The sequence below is a fragment of the Colossoma macropomum genome, unplaced genomic scaffold (assembly GCF_904425465.1).
Source record: "Colossoma macropomum unplaced genomic scaffold, Colossoma_macropomum, whole genome shotgun sequence".
NCBI classification, from domain to species: Eukaryota; Metazoa; Chordata; class Actinopteri; order Characiformes; family Serrasalmidae; genus Colossoma; species Colossoma macropomum.
The window spans coordinates 15,123,444-15,141,849 of record NW_023494791.1 but is presented as its reverse complement, the minus strand read 5'-3'; the positions used below and the strand labels follow the sequence as shown (position 1 = coordinate 15,141,849).

General features: G+C 39.9%; 1 protein-coding gene across 6 annotated transcripts in view; it reads left to right on the top strand.

Moving 5' to 3' along the window:
- mark3a (MAP/microtubule affinity-regulating kinase 3a) overlaps positions 1-17,423 on the top strand; it is a 28,069-nt gene extending 10,646 nt beyond the window's left edge. Inside the window, exons 4-18 of one of the 6 annotated variants that reach the window (XM_036574056.1) lie at positions 1,901-1,949; positions 3,610-3,675; positions 3,819-3,889; positions 6,979-7,035; positions 8,061-8,297; positions 9,306-9,425; positions 9,985-10,084; positions 11,069-11,181; positions 11,299-11,443; positions 11,880-12,082; positions 12,268-12,371; positions 12,539-12,778; positions 13,066-13,092; positions 16,348-16,392; positions 16,956-17,410. In XM_036574056.1, the coding sequence (XP_036429949.1) occupies positions 1,901-1,949; positions 3,610-3,675; positions 3,819-3,889; positions 6,979-7,035; positions 8,061-8,297; positions 9,306-9,425; positions 9,985-10,084; positions 11,069-11,181; positions 11,299-11,443; positions 11,880-12,082; positions 12,268-12,371; positions 12,539-12,778; positions 13,066-13,092; positions 16,348-16,392; positions 16,956-17,313 (1,935 nt within the window). In that variant the 3' untranslated portion in view covers positions 17,314-17,410. Of the gene's footprint in view, positions 1-1,900; positions 1,950-3,609; positions 3,676-3,818; positions 3,890-6,978; positions 7,036-8,060; positions 8,298-9,305; positions 9,426-9,984; positions 10,085-11,068; positions 11,182-11,298; positions 11,444-11,879; positions 12,083-12,267; positions 12,372-12,538; positions 12,779-13,065; positions 13,093-14,470; positions 15,481-16,347; positions 16,393-16,955 lie in introns of those variants that run through there. The other 5 variants (XM_036574060.1, XM_036574057.1, XM_036574061.1 and 2 more) reach the window with 5 other exon arrangements.
- The last annotated feature ends 983 nt before the right edge of the window (positions 17,424-18,406 follow it).

Sequence of the window (18,406 nt, the reverse complement as noted above, 5' to 3'; positions counted from 1 at the left end):
ACATTGCCCTCTAGTTAGTCAGTGTGGGGAATGTGCTTTGAGGATAATAATAGATCCATAATAGGTGTAATAATAGGTACCCGAATGTAGTGAGGATCTCCTCCAACCCACTGACAACATCTTTTCTTCCACCAGTCACACTGTGTTTGTCTGTGTGTGTCATGTTCTAACATGATATCTCAGTGCTGAAGGAGAGGGTTTAGAATGAGGGTGGTTGTGAGGTTTTAGTGATTCAGTGGCTGTCAGAGTGCTCCGGCTGTCTCCCTGAACCCTGTGACCTCTGACCCCTCCCACACTCCAACATCATGCTGCCCCACCCTGATCTGCTCTGCCCGTACTGTCGGCCTCTGATGGACACACAGACTACATAGTACACACACTCACAGCATTTAGAGAAGGTTCCTGTACATCTCTCTCTCTCTCTCTCTCTCTCTCTCTCTCTCTCTTTCTCTCTCTCTCTTTCGCTCTCTCTTTCTCTGTCTGTCTCTCTGTTGCCCTTTCGATCTGTCTCTCTGTCGCTCTTTTTCTGTCTGTCTTTGTCTCATTCTCTGTCTGTGTCACCATTTCCCCCTGTCTGTGGCACTGTTTCTGTGCCTCTTTCACACTTTCTTTCTCACCTTTCTCTCTTCTAAAGCTGCCTTCTGTACATTTTGAAACACTGTGTCTCTTTCTGTCTGTATCTTTGTCTCGTTCTGTCTCTCTGTCGCTCTTTCTCTCCCTTTCTCTCTATCGCCCTTTCTTTCTCTCTTTCACACACTCTTTCTCACTCTTTTAAAGCACCTTTCCTTTTTTCAGCACTCTCTGTCTCTGTCACTGTCTCTCTCTTTCTTATTGTGGGAATTGCAGTTCATAACTTAATGTTTTTTTTTTTCCTCATTTACTGCATGTAAAACGCTGTGAATCTTTCAAACTTGCATTCGTATCTCTCTGTCAAACTGTGTTCTGAGTCAGAGAACAGGGCATTACTGCGCGTGTTAAAGACGGATTGAACGTGTGAACCATCCCAGAAGCGCCTCTAACACTTGCTCTGCGTCTTTAGCACCCTCTCCAAGCTAGAGCTGTATTAATGAGAAGAGAAGGGCACAAGCTAACAGCTCAGGAGCACAGCCTGCCCGACATTTCATCTATTAAAGATGAATGACAGTCAGTGGTCTGTTAGTAAGGATCAATTATGTATAGCACTTAAAATTAGCTTCCAGTGCGATGAACAGGCATGTAGAAAGCTCACTGTTAGCTCACACGCTTGGTTTAGAACACGCTGTGCATGTTGCACTGAAACACTGGTTACGGGTGATGACTAATTAAATAGTCTGTACTGTAATGTAGGTCTGTTGTCATTATGTAATTATCTGATCACATTTGATTAAGCTGACCACAGTTATTTTCCACATTTGTTAGCTTTCACAGTCAGATGTTTGCATTTCAACAAATAGAATTGAATTGGGTGCATTTTTATCAGTTGGGTTGAAGCAGATTCATATAAATAAAAGCAGGAAATGGATTTATTGAGATACGTCACAAGTCTTATGAAGACATTTTTGGTCTGTAACACATTTAGAGGGCATTGTCGAGTGACATTTATTTATTTGAGCTTGAGCTATTTCAACAATTAGGAAGCAAACCAGCCAATTTTTTATGTGTCAGTTACTCGTATGTTCAAATTCCATGATTGACAGGCCTAATATGTAGTTTGTGTAGTCTGTGAAATGCCTTTTGTCATTGAAATGTATCAGAAAAATGCAGATAGAAAATAGTAGAATTATCTTGTTTCTGTGATTATTGTAATTCTGATTGTTTTTGTGTGTGTGTGCATGTGTGCGTATGTGCAACAAAGAGGGGGATGTGCTTGTGTTCCTTCCTGGATTTTTAGCACAATATAATTGCTTTTTCTTTCCAACAGCTCTTCAGGGAAGTCAGAATAATGAAGATTTTAAACCATCCAAATATCGGTAAGAAAAAATTACTTGAAATGAAATAAGGTGTACGCATCCTCACTTTCTCTCTCTTATTATAGCAACAAGACTTGCGGTGTAAAGAGTTCCTCTAATTTCCTCCTCCGCATTTGTCGTGATTTCGTGCTCGCAAATAAGATAATGAGTAGTTGAATCAGACGTATCATCATGTCTACACAGAAAGAGGTTCTGTGTGTTCCTGCTGTAAATTTAGACTAACTGCAGAAATGTTTGCTGAAATCTTGCCTCTGTGTGGGAGAGGGAGAGAGAAAGAGAGAGAGAGATGTTTCCTTGGAGACATTTCGTTGCTGGCAGCGCTCACCCCTGCAAAGGGGAAAGGCCGCAATGATGGATGTGCGGTGTAGAGCTCATCTCTCCATTTGAAAATGTGCAGCCTCTGCCATGTACCTCATAATCAGCCTCAGTGCTTAAACAGTCTATAAGTAAAGATATTGGCAAGTAGTTTGCAATGCAGTATGTACAGTACTGTGAAAAAGTCAGAGATCATCCTTCATTTATTTAAATGTCAAACATGAAAGCTTTAAGTACTGTTTGTCTGATGGTGACCGTTTTGGTGGTCTTTTAGGTCTTGCATGGTTGCACCGAGTCTCTGGATTTTGAAAACTCCCCTCTTTTTTTTTCGTTTGTTTTTTGTCTTTTATCCTATTTCCCATGACTTTCCTCTTTGGACCTCCTGAAAAATGTCTCCTGATAAAATTACTAACTTGTAATTATGACCTTTTTGACTGGAACAAACACATCAAGGGTGATCTCTTACTTTTGCACAGTACTGTATTATGATTGGACTCATGATTCACACTTCTTTAGTGAGATCTCGGATGAAAATGTGGTAATTGCATTTTATTTTGCACGATAAGCTAAAGGAATCATTGTCAGAAAGCATAATGAAGTTGTTTAGCAGTCTGTAACTGTATCCATTTTCACAAAAAATGCCATAAATATGCATATAGATGATATGATCATGCCATGTTTATATTTTGAACACATTCCTGCATAACAACCATGACACAGTCATGCCATTGTCTGTGACCCTATCAGTGTGCTCTTAAGAAGGAAGATGTGTCCACATTTCAACAACAAAAAAAAGATATTCCATAAAAGTAGACAGTCATCTTAAAGGAAGAGGTTGCAGCTGTTTGTGAGCAGGAGTTTTGAGTAGTTTCTTGGGTTTAAAAACCTCTACCTACACATGGGATGTACACGTGTGTCTCCCAAGAAAAGCATCCGCTGCCCTCGCCGTGCCCTGCATGCTCACATGTTTCGCAGAATATAGGAGCGCTGCTTATAAATAAGACATGATCTCCAGAGGATAAAAATCCATCTGAGCTTATCTCATCTTTCTGGAGAACATAATGCTCACATGAAGGGGGAAAAGCAGGAAAGAGGGAAGGAAGATGAGAGAATTCAGTGAGAGCCAGTAGAACCAGTCTTTATGAAAAGGCTGCATTGTGTGTAGCTGTGAAGGCTGATTTGAATCATTCTACAGTATTTAAACATGATCTCTAAAGTTTTATCTTATCTTACTTGAAACATGAGAGTGAAGCCTCTGACTTGTTTTAGTGTGAGGGATTTAGATTTGTTGAAAGTTAAAATAAACTCCATATAAAAACTCCACCTTGTCTTATTCTCCCTACAGTAAAGCTCTTTGAGGTGATTGAGACTGAGAAGACTCTGTTTCTTGTGATGGAGTATGCCAGCGGAGGTGAGTGTGTGTGTGTGTGTGTGTGTGTGTGTGTGTGTGTGTGTGTGTGTGTGTGTCCAGTTGTCAAAAACAACTTCCTTCTTTCATTTTGTGTTGTCTTGGTATGAATTGTTTTCATTGCTTTGGTTCTCTTTTGTGTCCAGGTGAGGTGTTTGACTACCTGGTGGCCCATGGGAGGATGAAAGAGAAAGAGGCCAGAGCTAAATTTAGACAGGTGCAGTGCTCTTAACATCTTACTGTGGTGTGATTTACACTCACATTCACATAAACACAAACACAGATTGTAAAGGCACTCAGTTCTCCTCACTGATGGATCCTGCAGTCTCAGGTAAAACTTATTCCACTCATTGACAGTATGTATAAACTGGACCCAGTCACCCCTTTGTATCACTTCCTGATTTGCTTCTCGTTGTGGACGTTTATTTTGAAGCTATAAGGTGATGGTCGTGTCTGTGGAATAAAATTGGAACTGGAATGAAAAACATTGACGCTGAAGGTTACTGGCACACACAACTTTTTCTAGTTTGTTTTTTTCACTAGACTAATAATTGTGTGAACATTTCGTTATCCTGACTGAAAATCCCTAAGAAATAGGAATGCACAATGACATCTGAATCATATCGGTAACAGGAGATAATTACTTTAAAGAAATATCAGCATCAGACAGATGTTTCAATTTGACAAACTGTAAAGTAAACGGTGACTGGTTACCTTTAAATGCTTAAACATCAACGATTAGATGATTAGTACAGGCAACTAATAAAGTAAAACAGGACACATTAAATACATTTTGCTGAGGTTTCGACGTAAATTGTATAGTCATTGGTTGTTTATATAAAAGAAGAAGTGAAATCTTTACAAATATTTATCAATAGTGAAAAAGTTCCTTTCTTCTCATAAGGTAAAATAAATTCAATTAATAACAAATTAAATTAAAATAAAAATTAATAAAGGCTTTTCTTAATGAGCATTTCACAATCATGGCACAACAAGCATTCTGGTGGATCTTTAACTAGCTTTGAGTTTACTTTATTCGTGTTCAGAACTGGATTTTGTGGGTAAGTGAATTTGAAGTGATTTTGTTTCGCAGTGGTGCCGCTGTTTAACGTTTCCACTTTTGACTAGCACCACAGACTCTGAGCAGATGACACATCGGTTTTGAACTTGGAACAGAGAAAAACGTAGAGTTCTCTGTTCATTGAGTTTTAAACACTGTTTTTGTCAAGGTTTTTTTTTCACCCTGATCTGCATTTACTAAATGTTTATATAATCGCCAGAATTATATATATGGAACAACCCAGTGTGGTTGTCTTTTGAGGTCTAGAATGGAAACTTTCCTTCTGAAGTCATATTTTTAAAATAGAATGTTTACAAAGTGTCGGTTCCTCTTCACGATGTGACCTTTGCTGACTAAATCTGCATCAGGGTTAAAGCAAGGTTACAGTGCTTAGCTTCGTCACAGGAAAACAGAAGTAAATCAATGCGCTCCATTGGGGGGGGGGCCCATGAGCCTGTTAGTGTAGACGATTCCTTCTGCCTGTGCTGTCAGAGCCCAAAACCCTTGTCCTCTAACTTAAATTGAGTATTCCTGTACGTACTCTATGCTATGCACTATTCACGATGATGTCAGAAGTAAAAATTGTTGAACAGTTGAAGTGAAGTAAACTTCACAGAATGTACAGCAAGTGGTCACAGTGAAAGTTTGTGACTTGTTAGAGCCACTTCATGCAACATACGTTCTATTTTTTTTTTCTAAAACTGGCAAAAGCCTGAAATCACAGTAACAATGAACATGCACACTCTGCCTACTCCATACAAATTCAGCGTTAGCCCCTTATTGTATGTGGACGTTGAGATCCTTCGGCATGATGCCATTCTAAAAATGTAATCACAGTTATGGCCTTAATCGCGGTTCACAAGATCATCTGTCAGGGATTTCCTCGTGCGTCTGATCCTTTGTTGGTTTCTGCCTCTGTCTAGTTTTTCTTGTTCCATGTGCTTTTGTTTCCCTGTGCTATGTGCTTTTGTTTTACGTCAGCCTTGTGCTTTTGTTGTTGTTTTGGTGTTGGCTCCTCCCGTGTCTTGCCGTGTCTTCAGTCCTCACCTGTTCCTCGTTTCTTGCCCTGCCCACATTATATGTCCTTAGGTGTTCCTTGCCTTTCTTGTACCTTGTCTCCTCGTCTTCCTGGCCAGACACATTGTTACAATCATCATTAAGATGTTGCATTATGGAAAAACTCCGCATATGTACAAGATAATACATGTACATGCATGTTTTTTGAATGTAATTTTTTAAAAACAGTAATGTGTTGGTGATGCTGATGGCGCTTTGTATGGCACAGCGGTCTCTGTTCATTTCTGAACAGAGTCCATTTTTTCTCACAGTCATAGTGTGCTCTATGCTTGTGGTTTTATTTGTCTTTGGCTCTGTCTAGCACGTCAACTTTTGAGCTCTGAAGGTGCTGAGACCAATGCTACACCAAAGCAGCTGTACAAACATTTAATAAACCATGGGAACCTAATATGACAGCTTGTGAAACCACAAACCAGAGCTGCTCTGTGAAAAAATTTTTGGTGAAACTGCAATAGTTTGACTGAAATGCAGTAACAATATTTCAGTGTTGACGGTAGTCCATAATAATAATAATATCGCCTGTGCTGAATGTCATGGTATACCTTATTATTGAATATTGGCACATTCCTACTGTCCATTTATAGTCTTCCGGTTTAAAAAAAAAAAGCTGCACGGTTCAGGGTTATTATAGTTAACTAAAATTATTATTACAACAAATACTAGCTGTGGAAAAAACTGTGCTTCTTAACTAAAGAAAAAATAAAAATAACAGTTTTTAAAAACAAAATCAAAACTAACTCTCCACTGCAAAACTAACTGAAACGAAATAGAACTGCTGAGAAAAATCATGTAGTTTTAGTTCTTTGTGTGAATAAAAGTTCAGAAGTGGAATTCTTCTGTGTTTGGTATTTAAGGAAGGCTGGAGCTGAGCTAAGTTCAGTCTGCTGTTATGTTTTGTGAGCAGGAGTTTTGAGTTTTATTCCACTCTCATCAAATATCTACTATCATAGCGTTCATAATACTAAAAACTAAATAAAAACTGAACTGAAACTACTAACAAACCCTTTAACTAAACTAAACTACAGTCAAAACCCAAAATGAAAAACTAAATGAAAATAAGTTATTGAATATTTCAAAACTGTAAAACCCTGGCACAATTTAATTTTGTAACTTTATTCATTTTCTTTTCTACTTCTTGAAGTTAATGTGTTTTGTTTTATCATCTTCAGATTGTGTCTGCTGTGCAGTACTGTCACCAAAAGCACATTGTTCACAGAGACCTGAAGGTAAGTGCATATGTGCATGCATTCATGCATTTAGCTATGTTTAGCCCTTGTGGGTGAAGCTGGGTATGGTGGCTTTAAGAACTTTGCTGTAACCTCAGTGATGACTCCTTTAAAAAATGCTGATGCATTTCTGCTCATACACCATATCCTATAGTGTTACACTGTAGGTGCATGCATGTTCAAGTGAGAAAGCACAGCTTGTTTTCTTGAGAACAGACTCATTATCTAGATTGGCCACGCTCACGCACTGTCTTCACTTCAAAGCAGCATTAATGATACATGAGAACAGAGAGAGAGGGCCAGAGGGCTGCAGACAGTTGAGTGCATGTTGGGGGAGGGGCAGTTATAAAAGGATTACACATTGTATATACCTGTAGATGCCTTATTTTACTGCTTTTTATAATGTATGTACCCTGTCTCATACTTAATACATCATATCTGAAGTTCAGCACACCCCTCTAAGGAAGAACTATGCTGGAGCACAGCAGACTCATGCTGTCTGAAGTGGCTTTCACAGCAGAAGATATAATAATGTAAAATACGCCACAGCTGTTTATTAACATTCATAACAGCTGTTTCAGATATTTGCACCATTCTCTGCAGAGCACAACTTTAATTAGCTGTTGTTTCTTGATCTGCCCAGTAAAGGTTGGTTGAGAATAAAACCCCTGCAGTGTGCTGACTCAGTGTGCCTCTGCTTGCAGTGCCAATATATATTGGTGCACTAGTGCTTTAGAAGGTTCTTAACCAGTCGTTCAGTGTTCACTGTGTGAGCTGGGCAAAAATATGTCAACAAACTATGTCTTCCTGTATAAACTGTTTAACAACTCTGCTGTATTTGCTAATGATACAGCAATAATATCATTAGTGATGAAGTGGTGTAAGAGGAAGGTGAAATGGTTATGTTAATCTTATTGCTGGTTACAGTCTGTGCAGATTTTATCCATTATTAACACTGTTTGATCAACATTCAGTGTTATTGTTGAAACTGCCTACATTTTTTTTTCTTTGATCCTTTCTTTTAGGCTGAGAACCTGCTGTTGGATGCTGATATGAATATAAAAATCGCAGATTTTGGCTTTAGTAATGAGTTCACAGTCGGGAATAAGTTGGACACATTCTGCGGCAGTCCTCCCTATGCGGCTCCTGAGCTCTTCCAGGGCAAGAAGTATGACGGCCCTGAGGTGGACGTCTGGAGCCTGGGGGTCATACTCTACACACTGGTCAGCGGATCACTGCCGTTTGATGGCCAGAACCTGAAGGTTTGAGATTCTCTCTTGTAGTCTGTGGCTGTGACTGAAATGGATCCATATTTGAGTTTTAGTTATAATATGTTATATATATTATTTGACATACTATATTTAGTATGTCAACCGTTTTTGTCTTGGTGTCAGGATCATAAAATGTAATTCCAGAGTGATGTTGAGGGCCACTAAACATGAAACTTACAGACTCTCAGCTCTATGGAGAAAAAGATGATAAAAACAGCAGACTGCAGTTAATATAAAAGAGCCTGACATGTTTACTGCCTGCTGCTTATCACATGGCAAATACGCTGAATGGCACCTGCAGGTTACTGCTGTCATGGACCAAGAAATAAATGTGTATCTAAGTCAAGTTGCTTTTATCCTTTTCCCTTTCACTTTGCAAGTGTTGTCTGTGTCATCGGCTGTATGTACAGTTGACGGTATACTTAAAACGATGAAAAAACTAGAAGAAATTGAACTACCGCCGAACACGCTGTCATGTGTATGCTTAAAAAGAACTCTGCATGTAACAGCACTGCTAGAAGCCTGCTTCATGCCTTGGTTCGATTGCAGTCAAGGGGAGATCTCAGAATGAACGTCACAGTGTTTAGGAGTTCTGTTAAGCAAGCAGTGCACACCATGCTGAACAATCTCAAACCACCAGATCATTTTGGCCAAAAAGACATAGTTTTACTTCAAAAAATTGTTTTCATTGGAAGTACAAATAAGAAGAGTAAGAAGTTCAGCCCTGCTCATGCAGCTAACTGTGGTTTGTGACTGGTGAATACTAGCACAGGCTGATGAGAAAGTGTCCAAATGAATTAATATTGAATTGTTTATTGCTTTTTAGTAAAATAAATGGTTACCCCTATATAGTGCAATGCCAATGAAGGAGGAGAGAGAGCCATTTTGGTCACTGCCTGTGGTTTTCCAGGCCTCATAGTCTGACCTTTTGTGATTTTATTGAATTAAACTGATGTTTAATTGATCCAGTTTGTGTCTGTGTCTGTGTGTGTTCTGCAGGAGCTCCGTGAACGTGTGTTGAGGGGTAAATATCGGATTCCTTTCTACATGTCTACTGACTGTGAGAATCTTCTCAAGCGCTTCTTGGTGCTCAACCCTGCCAAGAGAGGAACACTAGAGGTTGGTCTCTTTATTCCATTCGGTCTCTCCACCATCATTCATCTTTCAACTGACAGATAATCAACAGCCCTTGTCCCTTCTTTTCGTCCCCTCTCCATCTTTTCCTTTCGTGACCCATTATTGCTCCATTCGGTTGCTCGTTTTAACCATGGCTGCTATCTTGTCTCTCTTCACTGGCTGATGTTGTCTCTACGCACTCCATTGCTGTTCCCATGAAAAGATGAATAATGCAGTTGGAGTGTTGTTGCTGCTAAATACATGCTTCTTGAGTGCTCTGTAGAAAAGAGTGTGGGGGGCAGAAAGCTCGCTCTGCAACACATTGTTTCAAAATTACATTTCCCTATCAACCATTACATTTAAGAAGGAGAGTTGGATTCGAGTTTTGCTGAAATGCATTTTGAGTGTGTTAATTTTTCCAAACACTCCTTTATATTTATTTGGTCTTTCATGTTCAGGAATGGAGTGGAATTAAGCCTTTGCTTTTGTAGTGAGTAAACAGTGAGCTCTGTATATACAATGTGAAATAATGCAAAAATCATGACTTTTTGCTCTCTTTCAGCAAATCATGAAGGACCGCTGGATTAACTCAGGCTCAGAGGAGGATGAGCTCAAACCTTACACTGAGCCAGAGACTGACATCTCTGACCAGAAGAGAATAGGTATGCAAGGAACATGGCTGCTGCCCCACGAGTGCAGGGACTGTGTTGTGTGTAAAGGTCATATAGGTTTCTCCCCTGTGAGAGACATGAGCCTTTAATAAAATAAATAATAGACATAAAATATAGATGTAGGGATATACATATATCTATGTAAGTGTATTTATTTATCCTCTTTTCTATGCTTCTGCAGTTGAGTATTACAATTTTGCATTGATTAATGTCCATACATAACAGCTTTTTTCTATTTTATTCTGTGTTGTATATTTTATTTTTCTTCATGGAAATAAGGCCTCCTGAATTAAATTGCTAGAGATACAGACAGAGATAGAGAGAAAAACAGAGTGAAAGAGCAGTACAGTTGGAGGAGTCACTGTGCTTGTCTGCAGTGTAAAGTGGTGTGTTACGTAATTTACAGCAGCTGAACATCTCCCCTCCCCACCCTGGCACATGTCTGTGAGGAACTCCCCGTGTACCTCCAGTTAGTGGGAGCTCAGTACAGTACAGCACATAGTGGCTTTATGTAGTGCAGCATACACCAGAATCTACAGCAGGTGGGATGGTTCCCTGATCCTTAAAACACAGCTTACTGATCCTTATCCGTCCACCACTTTGTAGAAAAGTAGGTGCCTCTGCCTGTGTAGCCACGTATATACACACACCCACTCAGTGTTGTTTTGGCTCTCGCAGCTGGGTCTTTTCTCCTGTACATGGATCCCCTCATGCCTGCAGGATACACAAACTTCATACATCTGCCTCTCCTGCCCAATAGCTTTCACAATATGACAGTATTCCACTCCTACATGTGACTACCCAGGAAAAGCTCTCAAAGACACGAATATATACTTCAAACAGTTCCAGCCTTTGAGTTTAAGCTCAGCTTATTTCATATCCATCATGCTCTTCTATTAAACATTTCATAGAAGGAAAATTTTCTTTATGCTTTATTCTTTAAACATTCTGATTTATATATTGGTTACTCTGTAGATGTGATGGTCGGCATGGGCTACTCTAGGGAGGAGATCCAGGAGTCTTTGTCCAAGATGAAATATGATGAGATCACAGCCACCTACTTGCTTTTGGGCAGGAAGGCCAATGAGGTGAGAAACCGCTCAGCACAGATTATACTACAGAACAACTCAGAGCTTAAGCTGTGTAAGTGATGAGGAGTGCATTTCACAGCTAACTGTAAGGGTTTATTCCTGGTTTTTGTGTAGGAGGTGAGTGACTCCAGCTCCAACAGTAATCTCTCCTTGGCGAAGAACAGACCCACCAGTGAGATGAATGGCCAATCACCAGCTCACCTGAAGGTCCAGAGAAGTGTCTCATCCAATCAGAAAACCAGGCGCTACAGTGATCAAGGTGATGCTAAGCGTTTACTGTTTTGTATACCTTCATTTTAAACTTCATTGACCAAATAAAACCCATGTGTCAAACACAAGTCAGGCCCATGGCACAATGCTATTTGGCCCGCAAAATAATTTTAATTTTCTGTTATTATTAGCCCGTTTCACCCCGAGATGCACTACGGTCCCCAGCATGCACTGCAACTTAGTGTGACATTCCCATCTGTTAATTTAAACATTTTTAATTAACAGATGGGATTTATAAATAACAAAGAAATAATAAATTGAGTATACAAAATATTCTACAACCAAAGGTGAAATCTGTCCCGTTATTACCATGCCCATGCATTTGAACTGACTAACAGCTTTGGGGCAATGGACAGTATGAGCTTATACCAAAGTAAACTTTACTGTCTCTCTTTCTCTTTTCCTCTTTCCTGTCTCCCTCTCAGTGGGTGGTGTAGCTAACTCAGGGTTGAGTAATGTCAAGAGGGCCGTCCCAGGCACAGCAGACGGTGATGTCAAGCAGGACGGAGGGGTGGCAGGACGTAAGGCTCCATCACACAGCCCGCCCAGCCCACTATTGGGCAATGCCAACAACCCCAACAAAGCGGACATACCTGAGCGCAAAACGGGCACCTCTGTCACTCCCAATGTGAGTGTGTGTGTGAGTGTGTGTGTGTGTGTGTGTGTGTGTTTTATAGTGTGTCCACCTGCCTCGAACTGGGTATTATCTTTTAGAATGAATAGCATTGCACTTACCCTAATGCAGTTTTATTGATGCTTCATATTATCTGTATTGTGCTTGCTGCTGAGGAGGGGTGTTTTAATTTTTCATAGAATAACTCCGGATCTGCGGGAATGTCCCGGAGAAACACGTACGTTTGCAGTGATAGGAACAACACGGAGCGCCTTTCTGTTATTCCCAATGGAAAGGAGAACAGGTAGAGTTAGAATTAAGTCTCTTCTTGTAGGCCAGAAATGTTTTGTAATGTTACATAATATTTCTTTAAATATGCATGTCTCTACATTAAGATGTCGTGAATATTTGAAGAAGAATGTATGCGTGACTGTCTCTGACTTCCCCTCACCCCCACCCCTCTTTCTGCAGCGTGACTTTGTCTCCTGACCAGCGAAACCCTGGTGCCTCCACTCATAGCATCAGCAATGCTGCCACAACTGATAAACTGCGTTTCCCACGAGGCACTGCAAGCCGCAGCACCTTCCATGGGCAGCTGAGGGAGCGGCGTACCGCAACATACAATGGCCCGCCAGCCTCACCCACGCAGCCCCGCAGCCGTGGCAATGCCAACAATCTGCTCACCAAGCTGACCTCCAAACTTACACGCAGGTAAACGCTCCCACACACAGTCCTCTCACAACATTAACAACCTCAAAAGTGAAGTATTCATGCTTAATTAAAAAAAAAAAGTTAGTGAAAGCAAAACGCAACGTTACACATTTTAGCACAGGAAAATCAATGGACACATTTTCCCTCTTTTGTTTTTACTAATTCAAAATTCATCATTCTGAATTCATCACTCGTAGTGTAAGTTCAGTAGCAAATCGTCTTCTCATGACATCCATCTGTGTAATGTTTCCACTTTCCTTTTGTTTTGTCATCTTTTTGTGTTATAGAAACATGTCATTCAGGTTTTCCAAAAGGTAGGATTTCAAGTCTATTGGGGCAATTAATCAACTAAAAAGAGTTGAAGTACTAACACTTAGTGCTTAGTTTTTGATTGCTGTGATTGTGTTCATTGGGGTGTTTGATTAAGCATGCCTTACAGCTTTATCTGCATGCTGTCACTAGCCAAAATCAGTCTGCCGCTACTGATTGCAACTAATCAAGTTGATCTGCTCAATGGGGCTAGCTGGTGTATTCGACTCATACTTGTAGAGACCTAAAGTATGGATCTTGCGCTTGTAATATTTTCCATTTTTCTGCAAACTCATATACAGATATGAGTTGTCGCATTAAATCTTCATGCGTTTTTGGTCAAATTGCAATCTTATAAGTCGTTGAGACATTATTTGCTGCTGGTTAACCAGTAAAAGGTTATGATTGGACTAGGATTTCCACTGTCATGATGAGAAGAATACAATTAGGGTTAAATGATTAGTGTCATTTGAAAGCATACTAAATGTATCCACAGGCTAATTTTATTTTATGTACATGGAGGCAATAGGTGACAATGCGGCAAGATTTTCACATTTGTGACCCACAGAGAAATAATAAAATAGGTACACAAAATGGTCACTTTATTTTCAGCTCACTCATGTATGACAATTTTACAGTGAAAACTGCTAACATGTCACACAGGGTTGACTAGGGATATAAGGAGAGATAAGAGGAAGTGTGGAATTAAGTTAACTGAGAGAGTGTACAGTGGCTGAATGCTAACAGTCTATGTAATCTTGTAAAATATTGAGTACACTGCCATCTAGTGGTAAAAGCACAGAGGAAGCTGCCTCTCTTTCTGGGACATTTGTGGCATCATCTCCCATTCCATCTTCTCCCATATTCCTTTCTTATCATCCATTTTTATCTCATATAGCAATTGTTTGTTGTTTTTTCATGATTGCTTTGTATGATTTTTTTTATTTTTTTATTTTTGGGAGTTTAAAATAAGAACAGGATGAAAGTAGAGTACACATGCACTCACACTAGACCTACATTTCTGAATACATTGTTGTCAGCCATACTCTGTTGACACATCCTGATATATGGGGGTCCACAAGAAGAACTCACACAGTCTTGGTGGTCTTATCAGATTGATTTCTATAGCACTGTCTCCCTGTTCTTCATTCCACGTTAACGTTTAGGTACCACAGTTACATACATACACTCTGTATTCTCTAATGCCTACAAAATGTTCTTCTTTGCTGATTCTACTCTCTGTTTCAACCTGCCCCTCTTTATCCTTTCTGTCTTGCCCTCTTTCTGCTTTCCTCCTTCTCTTCTTTTACTTCGTTTTCTCTTACACCTTTTCCCTTGCTATCTTTTCATCTTTCTCTCCTTCTCTCCGGTTTTCTCCATCAGGGTCACTTTTGACCCGAACAAGCGGCAGTCTGCCGTCAAATCAGGGCCGGGGGCCCCCTCTGGTCCCCCCACCCTCTCAGCCCCCTCCAACCCTGCGCCAAAGACTCTTAGTAAGTCTGTGCTCTTCTCCTCTACTCTCTCCCTCCCTCCCTCCGAGCCATGCTCTTCTTCATCCTTCACCTTCTGGCAACATGCGACTCTGCAAAGGCCTACTCTTCCTCTGCCTCCTCTGAATTGCATTTCATTCCTTTTTTTTTTTTGAAACCGTTTTTAATATCATTAAACTCCATCTTTTTTGCAGATTCAGGAGCAGTGGCTATAGGGAGTTGTAGGAATGCGCAGATGGAGAGTGTCTAGAGTAAGGGCTTATTAAAATGCACACATAACGACACAGGTGTGTCTTTAGGAGATAAAAGAAAGTGTCTGTTTGTGAGTATTTGTGTCGTTATGTGCTGTATGCACACATAGATTGAGTGTGTGTGCGAGAGAGAAGGTTTGTGTGGAAGGGCTATTTTATTTTGGCACATCTCAGTAGAACATACACTCTCCTACACATTCTCCCGCATGAGCACAGCCTACGTAAAACCGTGGCTTAAATGTAAAACTGTATGCATCCAGTGTGGGTTCACACATAGCACATGTAGGAGACTCTGCAGGGCTCCGAACCGGTTCAAGGAACAAAAACAAAGCCAGAAATTAAAAGTAGTTTACTAGAAGCAAAAAAGGAAACCAGAAATGTATCCATTCTCAGCTGTTCCAGAACAGAAACCATAAAGTCACAATAAAAGTCAGCTTTATTGTTGTTTCTTCTTATAATAAATGTGTTGAGAGCAACACAAAGAGGTTTATCCAGGACAGTGCTACAATTAAACTTCAAACATCAGCAGATGATAAATACAGAGAAACCAATCAAACACTATTCAATAAACTTTTCTGTACGATAATAACTATACAACTACACAACAATTAAGCACAGGACAGTAGAGGCTAGACATTTAATAAGGGATGGGGGGGGTAGACCAGCTAATTTCAAATCTTTGTTAACACTTAATAACGCTAACCTAATAGGATTAGTGTATTTTGTGTATTTATGTATTTAGTGCATTTGTTTAGTGTATTTACATTTTATATATTTGTATTTATGTATGTTTTACCTCTAATCTTCCATAAGTCTTTAGATGAAAAATCAAGGTAAATTGGCTATAAATGTTTTCTCAGAGTAAAATTATTATAATTACATAATTATCTAAATCAGGCATGTCAGATTGGTTTCCTTCCAGGCCACAGCTCTGCAGAGATTAATGTTTTTCCATTGTGCCCCAAATTTGATTCATGAAAGCCTTACTCATTAGCTAATGAGATGAGACTGCAGTTCTGTGGCCCACAAGAACTGGAGTTTGACACGTGCATTAAAGTGTGCATTAAACAGATAACTAAGCCTGTTTGTTGCCCTGCACTCATGTAAATAATAATAATAGTTATATAATAGGAACATTCCCCCCACCCCCCCCCCCCCCCATTCCGTTTCTGAGCCCTGCTCCTCACACCTTTAGAGCAGACACTCTGCCCATTAACCTATTGCAAAAGCATGGCAGCTCAGCTGACTCCGAGGTGAACAATGACTTCATCAGAGAATTTTCATAATATTTAACTTAACGCTCCTGCGTGTTTCAGTTCATTTGTGTATGACCACTTTACACAACCTCATAAAAGACTGCTGAGCGACATTTTAGTTTGCTGCCCTGTTCTCTCTTTCTCTCATCTCATTCCCTATTTCTCTTATTTCCTGTTTCCTGCCCTAACTGATGCTTTCTTACTGACTAAATGTGCTGTCCTTCCTCTCTTCTTCCTTTCTGTTTTATAATCTAATATAATAGAGTCTCAACCGAGTTTGAGAGAAGCGGGAGATTTGAGGGCACAAGGTGAGGAGTTCCTGAAATCCTTTTCTCTCACTCTGCTACATTAGAGAGTATTTAATCTCTCAGTATCTCTGCTATGTCTGGGTCTGACCTGATACTTTATAGCACATTGTTAAAGCCTCTATGCTTGAGGAATCATAGGTGTGGCCTGTGATATACTTGGAATTAAGTAAAAGATACTAGTGTAATCTGTTATTCACCATGGCATATGAAATTAAATGTAGCATGATGTTACTGTTGTATTGTGACGTGAATGCTTTTTTTTTTTGTTTTTTGTTTTTTGTTTTTTTGGTACATCCTGTGTTCTACACTGCATGCTGACTGCTGTCGGTGGCATACCTACATATTTTGTTCCATGCACCTCGCCACCCCTCCTGTCTCTTTATGTATAGTATAATCAAATCATAGTTAGATAGCCTGCATGGTTAAGTTTGCTGGTATGGGTTTTGTTTTCATTTTATTTGTTCCTGTAAGTTCCTACCACTAAAATTTAGCCATTCGATTGTTTTCTTGTCCAACTTTTCTTCATTTTCTGCATTTCTCTGTATTCTCTCTCCTTCGCTCAGTCGCCATGTACCTGGGGATCAGCAAAAAGATGAAGGGAAAGATGGAAAAGACGGGAAGCCCCGCTCTCTCCGTTTCACCTGGAGTATGAACACCACCAGCACCATGGAGCCGGCCGCCATCATGAACGAGATCCGCAAAGTTCTGGACGCCAACAACTGCGACTACGAGCAGCGCGAACGCTTCCTGTTACTCTGCGTCCATGGCGACGGCCGTGCCGACAGCCTTGTTCAATGGGAGATGGAGGTTTGCAAACTGCCTCGCCTCTCACTCAACGGTGTCCGTTTTAAGAGGATATCGGGGACATCCATCGCTTTTAAGAACATTGCTTCCAAAGTTGCCAGTGAACTCAAGCTATGAATATAATCTATCTATGTAGAGGAATATATGAAAGTGTTAAAATCCTATATAGAGAAATTAATTAAGCAGTACAATCACAAACGTAGCAGTTTCCAAATGTTTTAAACCACTTACCATATATATTTAAAATAATGTATAGACTTTAACATTGCTTAAAGCAATAATTTCTTATGTGTCAAATATATTGTTAAAAGTTGCTAAACACTGTAAAAGAGAACTGGTTTAAACCTTTTGGTTAAGATTGTATACTCCATGACATGCTCTGAGTATCCAAAAAAAATGAGTGGAAAATTGTCAAGATGTGGCCTAAAAATACAGTATCCAAGATCTTTTTGAAGTGGAGCTTGCTTTTCTTTCCTTCCTATCCGGACAGTGTTATATATAGGTATTTGGTGTTATGAGCAGCCCATATGTAAAGGGTATGAGTAAAATCCCTGAAGGAAAAAAAATGCTTTTAAATCACATATAAGTACTTTGGATCTCTGTTGCTCTGCACCTCGGTCTAGTTTCTTTTGTCATTGAAAGTGCTTGTTCTTGACACATGCTGCAGCCAGCTCAGTTTCACTGTGTGAATGTAATGAGACATTGCTGAAGGACAAAAGTTCTTTTATTTATTTCTTTTTATGCCCACCACTCAAGTGTATTGGTGTATATAATGTACCTTGTTTTACAACTATTATACATTGTCTTACTCTTGCTTTTCAAGTTCTAATATTTTCAGGGCTACTTGTAAATGGTCACTGATCAGATTCAATATTAAAACAGCTATACTTGACTGTACTTGCAGACTCGCTCATAAGATTTGGTTGGTCAACTCTGTACTCAATCTCTTTATTTATCTGTCAATAACAACCCCATCTCCATACAATGCAAATTTAAACACACTAGACCACATGTCAGACTGCAGTCCTCGCGGGTCAAAACACTGCAGACTTCAGCACACAACCTCATTAAACATACCTGATTCAGCTCATTAGCCAATTGGCAAGGCCTTCATGAACTGAATTCAGAGTTAGATGAGGGTAAATGCAAATCTCTGCAGCACTTTGGCCCGGAAGGTCCCCAGTTTGACGTGCCTGCTCTAGACAACAAA